The 6,173-nt window shown below is 41.9% G+C and overlaps 1 protein-coding gene across 1 annotated transcript in view; it reads right to left on the bottom strand.

The window, feature by feature from the left end:
- The window catches only part of Tiam2 (T cell lymphoma invasion and metastasis 2), a 128,490-nt gene that overhangs the window by 69,963 nt on the left and 52,354 nt on the right, over positions 1 to 6,173 (bottom strand). Inside the window, exons 10-12 of the mRNA XM_023712191.1 lie at positions 2,881 to 3,042; positions 1,061 to 1,165; positions 667 to 745 (exon numbers count right to left, since the gene is read on the bottom strand). Of these exons, the coding sequence (XP_023567959.1) occupies positions 667 to 745; positions 1,061 to 1,165; positions 2,881 to 3,042 (346 nt within the window). The remainder of the gene's footprint in view (positions 1 to 666; positions 746 to 1,060; positions 1,166 to 2,880; positions 3,043 to 6,173) is intronic.

Raw genomic sequence — 6,173 nt, 5'->3', positions numbered from 1 at the left:
AAAAGATAATAAAAGATATGGAAAAAAAGAAAAATAAAAGAGAATAAAAGAAATGAACTTTAAGATAGGAACACAGTCTACAAAGGGTTTAGAGTCAGGTTTAAATGTAGATCAAAAAAAAAAAAAAAAAATGTAAGAATTAACCGCCACAAGGTGATTTGGGAAGTACTGCCTTCTAATCATTAATTTCAGGGAAGGAAAAGAAAAGCAATCAGATAAGAACTTCACTTAGTGCGGGAAGGAGAGATAAGATTTACATTGTCCAAGAGAAAGGATGGGGGAAGGACAGCATTACAGGTGGGTTAAAAAAAACTAAGAACAAAGACGCCTGGGATGAAAGAACTCTTGTGGAAATCATGAGTTAATCATCTTAGAAAGCACCTGGCAAACAGCAAATTCACTGAGCTATCACTCTAGCCATCATTCCAAATATCTCATCAATTTTTAACATGCAGTATTTTTATTTACTTTGGCATTTTTCTCACCACTGATACATCCCTTCTTAGTTTGTTAATATAAGCAAACAGGAATGAAAATAAGCCAAAGTTCAGAAACTATTATATATTCTGAAAATATGATCATAAAAATCTAGGTGCAAAGATCTCAGGCTAAACTAAGCAAAGATAAACACAGTGGTTTTCTGAGGATGGTCTCCCTTACACTTACCAAAGTCAGAGATACTCCCAGTCTTCGTGAGCTGCACATCATAAATATTTAGTGGAAAGATTTCTATTTCATCATAAACCTACAAAAGGTGAAAGCAGAATTTGATACTATGATGTCTCAAAAATAATTTTGACACAATTTTTCATAACAAAATAAGAACACTGTTAAAAGTCACTTTAGATGAAGACTGTTTCCAAACTAGCCAGGCATGGTAGTACATACTTACAATCCCAGCACCAGGAAGGCTGAAGCAGGAGGACTGCTGTGAGTTCAAGGCCACCCCTGGCTACAAAGTGAAACCCTGTCTCAAAATCCCAATACAGACACAGACAGACAGACAGACAGACAGACAGACACACACACACACACACACACACACGGAATGCGCACTTGCCTGCTCTTGCACATATTCATACGGTGCAGGAATGCAGCACTCAATGCTCTCGCCAACTAATTTCCGAAGCTGCAGGCCGTAGTGACTGGGGTCCAACTGCCTCATCTATAAAAAAAAGTTATTCAGATTTTAAGCATTCTTTCTAAATTCATCCCTGTTCAACATGTTCGTTAAAAATCAAAGTAGATTTCGCTAGAAGACTGAAGATAATTTCCTGACTTTAAAGAAGAGCTCATACACAAGGAGGGAGGGCCTAATAACTATCTTTAAGAAGACATTCTCTAAATACTATCACTAAAGGGGCATATTAGTGATAGTAAGGGGCATATTTATAAGAAATTAGGGAAGAATATATTTGATGAGATATATCTTAGTATTTCAGCAAATTTCATCTACTTATCAGCTGCATCCCATTACTAATCTAAGAAATGTATAAAATGGGAACAAACTCAGGTCCCACAGACTTCAGAAGCAGAAACTTCATATTCCAAAACTTTTCAAATGATAAAGACACACACACAAACCCTTTTCCTCCTTCACCTTTTTTCTCATCACAGTGTTAACAGTGAGAAATTTATCTCTGAACGATGCTCCAGTGGGGATTAATTAGCCCACTACCCTGACGCCCTTTGAATACTTTGAAAACAAATCTGTGCAAAAGGGAATATTCTTGATATTAAACAATACTATAGCTCTTCTGAATAAAAAGCAATTAAATTCCCAAGGAAACAAGGTCCATGTATACATGTACATTATCCAATGACAAAAGAGGTCCAACGTTAACCTGTTCACATCTGTGAAGTGGACATGGCTGTTACCAAAGCACCTCTTTTTTTTTTTTTTTTTGGTGATACAGAAATATGCTTTATTATCAAGCTTTTGGAGAATAGTTACAAAACATGGCATGTAACAAAAATATTGAAATGACTGAACAGTGTTATCATAGACTACTTTGTACATTATCAAATGTTTCTAGCAAACAATTCTTATACAAACACAATTTGACGTCAAGGCATTTTGTTTTTTAGAATCTGGAGTATTAACTCCAAATTATCTGACAAAGCTTCCTCAGCATTCAAGACAGAGGGCAATTTATTTCATGTATTGTAATGTTTACGTAAGTATAGCAAATGAACATAATTCCAGTTACTTTTCATCATATGTACAAACACACTCGATTGACTAGCAAAGCACCTCTTTTTTTATATTGCCTATACACGAGTGTACTTTCTCTGGAAACTTAAATACGCAAGCTCTAGTGCGCCACCTGGTGGGCCGGAAGCTTCTGATCTGTGCTTGCGGTGCATAGCTGTTTCACCTCTGTACACTTCAAGACTTTCATATACTTCCTCTTTACACAGGCAGTAAAGTCCAATTTGAAAAATGAATAAAAAATTCAACTCATATTCATTTCCATGAAGGAATGGGGAGTGGTACTGAGTTATTCATCTAACTGGAGAAACATGATCCAGCAATTTCAGGTTAAGTCAAACCACTTTAAAGCTGGTATCAGTAATGTACAGCACCATGACCAAGTAACGTACACGGCAATAGACACCACAATCATTCCAGACACAAAGAGTATCGAATCTAAGGGGGAGAATTCAGGTTCCCTATGTAGTCACATGATTATGGCCCAACAACTCGCTCTTTTAAAGGGAAGGAAAAACAGATTGTAAATTAATAAAATATATTAACAAACACACTCCTATGTCCCCAAGCATAGAAAGCGAGGGCTTACACATGACCTGAAACGGAAGACACAGCAGTTCAATGCTGACTCTTTTCACGGAACTATCTTACACAGCACAAGCCATTACCTTGCACGCCAAGGTCAAAATATCTTCCACTCTGTGCTCTGGCTTGATTGTGACAGTAACGCCCTGATTATCCTGAAAGTGAATGTACGTCTGGAATTCCCAGGGGTTGTCCCGGGGAGCGCCATCGGCTGCTGACCCATAAAGATGCAGGAGTTCGTCAACCTGTTTTTCGATGCCAGAAGAAAATGTAGACACGATGGATGAGCAAATGAAGGAAAGTGCGGCAAAGCTGTTCCCCACACGTGCGGAGCAGTTGCTGTTCCACACCCCTCACACCTTCCCGTCGCTGGCCACTTGCAGCCTGCTGGGCAGACCAGCCCGTACTTCCGCACATATCCCACGGACAGAGCTGAAGCCAGCACTGTTGACTGAAGACTGCTGACTCCTGCCTCTGTCCCAACTCGCCCTTCACTCGGAACACTGCAACGCTTAGCAGGGCTCCCTGGGCCATCTTCCTGCCCCTGGACGTGGCGAGAAGGTGCCGTGAAACCTGCATGTAATCTGCCATCCAACCTTCCAGTGAATTCTCACCACGGCATTGAAATCTTTCTGCATCCTAACCCTGAATTATTTAATTGATCCCAAGCATAATTTTTCTTGCCTTTTTAAAAACTCAGTGCAGAGGAAATTTTGTCTCATCCTTCAGCTATTTCAAATGTGTGGACACTCTTAGGAAATCCCCCAAAACACACCACCTTCAGGCGTCCTTCCTGCAACAGTTTCCTAAATTCCACTACCACAATCATTTCATGACTTGGAGCTAATATGTTCCTTCTATAACAAACATAGCTAACATGCACTAAGCAACATGAAGCACTGTTTCTCTAGCTCAGTTCTTGGATTATTGGCACGGCAGTAAACAAATCAAAAAGTCATTGACTGGATCAGGGAAGTGTGCCGTGGTATAAGACATCAACTTTGCTAAGCCTGAGCTCCTATTCTGTAAAATAGGATCCTACTATCATAACTATTCAGGCTTACTACTTAGCAATACAACTTTTGTAAGCAAAAGGGGGCAGTCACATATGTGAAAACACCTTATTCCCATGAAAATGTTACATGTAGATTCAATGCCACCAGATTTCATACTACATGGTATAATTATTAGTTTTAACATCATGCATTTTTAAAACCAAACCAAAAGATCCTCTTCTGTAGGATTTAAAAACTATAACAGATACAATCAACAAATTCAAAAGAAAAGATCTGGGCAAAGCAAAGGAAGAATCCATCCCTCCCTGTTGTCTTTATAAAAATGTGGCGCTCGACTCTGAAGCTACATCTCTGGATCTGCCATGCATCTGTCACTTTCAGCACATTTTCCTGGAAGGAAGATCACAACCAAATGAATTCCCCTCCCCCCCACCCATGCCGACAAGACAGACAGACAGACAGACAGACAGACAGACAGACAGACAGACAGAGCAGCAGATGCTGAGAGCCAGGATGCCAGGAGCTGCCTGGATGCCGCTCCCCCTGAAGGCTCCCACCCCACATGGGTCACATGTTTTCTCAGGCTCATTTTCCCAGGTGCAACTTTCAACTGTACAGTGATTTCAACCAGGCGCTTGGGTGACAACCGGAGCTGCCTTTAAGGGGCAGGTCCCACTTCTTGCAGGATGCGTCTTGAGAGGGGAAACCAAAAGCCCAGCAGAGGGCACTGTGGAGTAAGAAACCGCACAATGGAAAAGGCCAGAGGAAATCAGTCGCTGCTACTTAATTCTGAGCTTTGGGAAGAACAGGAAAAGAGTGGCTGAGAATGGACACGTGGGGGGACAAAACAGCGCCACAAATGTGGATTGATTAATTAGAACCAGACGAAATTCTGTGTGGTGCTTACCAGAGCTCAGAGGCTATTTTAAGCTTTGCCCTTTTGGAGAAAAAAAAATTGGACTGATTCCCCCAAGCAGCAACACCGTTATCCCAGCAGAACAGCAGACAATTATGCACAGACCCAGGGCTATGCCGTCACCCCTCCAGTCCCATCCTCTCCAAGCTGCATCACAGGAGACCAGGGAAACCGGCTCTCGACCTGCCACCAGTTCACCCACCTCTCAGGCAGGCACAATGACCCCTTACTTAACAGCTAAAAAATAAATAAGGTACAGAAAATTCTAGGAACTTTTTCAAGCTCACACAACTAGTGACTCCAGCTCTGTGGGCATGTAGCTCCAGAAGTCTGCCTGCAGCCCGCATGCATCAACATCATGCTATACAGCAAACTGGCCTGGCAGTCAATTCCCCACAAGATGGAAATGACCTAATGTTCTCAGCTTCTTTCCATTCTCTTACTGCATTACCCAAACTCCAGTCGAACAAAAATGGCTCACGTGACATTCCCAGGAGTGGAACTCTCCTGCTCTGGGACCCATGTCCACTCCAACTTCCTGTCTGCTCTGCCAAAACCATGCACATCCTTTAGCCTTATTTCAAATGCCGTCCCCTCTCTCATGAGGTGTCCCCTCCCTCTGCTCCTCCTCTCCCAATCCCACTCAATTAGATGGCTCTACCTGCCTAGGTTCCTTCCATAACATCAAGCAGTGCGCAGCCTCCATGATAGTTCATTTTAATTGTCCCTACCGCTGCCACTTCTAGAGAGGGGAAGCACGGGAGAGGCTCTGTCCCCCTGCCCCTGGCCTCCCTTAGCCACGAGCAGAAAACAGCAGTACATGGCTGCCAACCTGGTTGTGGCCACAAAAATTACATCTTATCTATCTTGGAAGACCAAGGCCATTTATTGGTCTCTGATTAATTCTTGGTGCTCCCCACAGTTTCAAGAGGAGAAATTAACTCATTGAAAGGGAACAAATCCTGGAAAAGGGGAAAGTTCAGGGGCAAATGGTAGGATGGAAGTCCTGACAAATACTCCTGTTACACCCAAGTGAACGTGGCTCTGTACATACAACTACTCTGAGGTAGCATTTCCTAGGTCCACACTGTTGGCCTAAGATCTAGCGGCTGATAGGAAACAAGGTGCCGGTCAAAGCCAAGGCCATCAAAGATTCAGATACTCTTCAAGCCAAGGAAAAATGAGGTATCATTTTTGCTGAAACACACACACACACACACACACACACACACACACACACATCCCATAAATATACACAACTGACAAAAAGTAAAACCTGCTATACACAAAGAGTCTTGAGAATGTGGAATTAATTAGAACAAGAAAAAACTATTTCATGTTTACAGATCTCCTATGCCTTTTGGAGAAAATGCTGGTTTGATTCCCTGCAGAAGGGTCAATGTTATTCAAGCAGAAAAATGCACATTTTAATTTCTTTTTTTTT

This window comes from Octodon degus, unplaced genomic scaffold, assembly GCF_000260255.1.
Source record: "Octodon degus isolate 3935 unplaced genomic scaffold, OctDeg1.0 scaffold00024, whole genome shotgun sequence".
Lineage (NCBI taxonomy): Eukaryota > Metazoa > Chordata > Mammalia > Rodentia > Octodontidae > Octodon > Octodon degus.
Note: the sequence above shows the minus strand (reverse complement) of the source record. Positions and strands in the feature narration are given on the sequence as shown.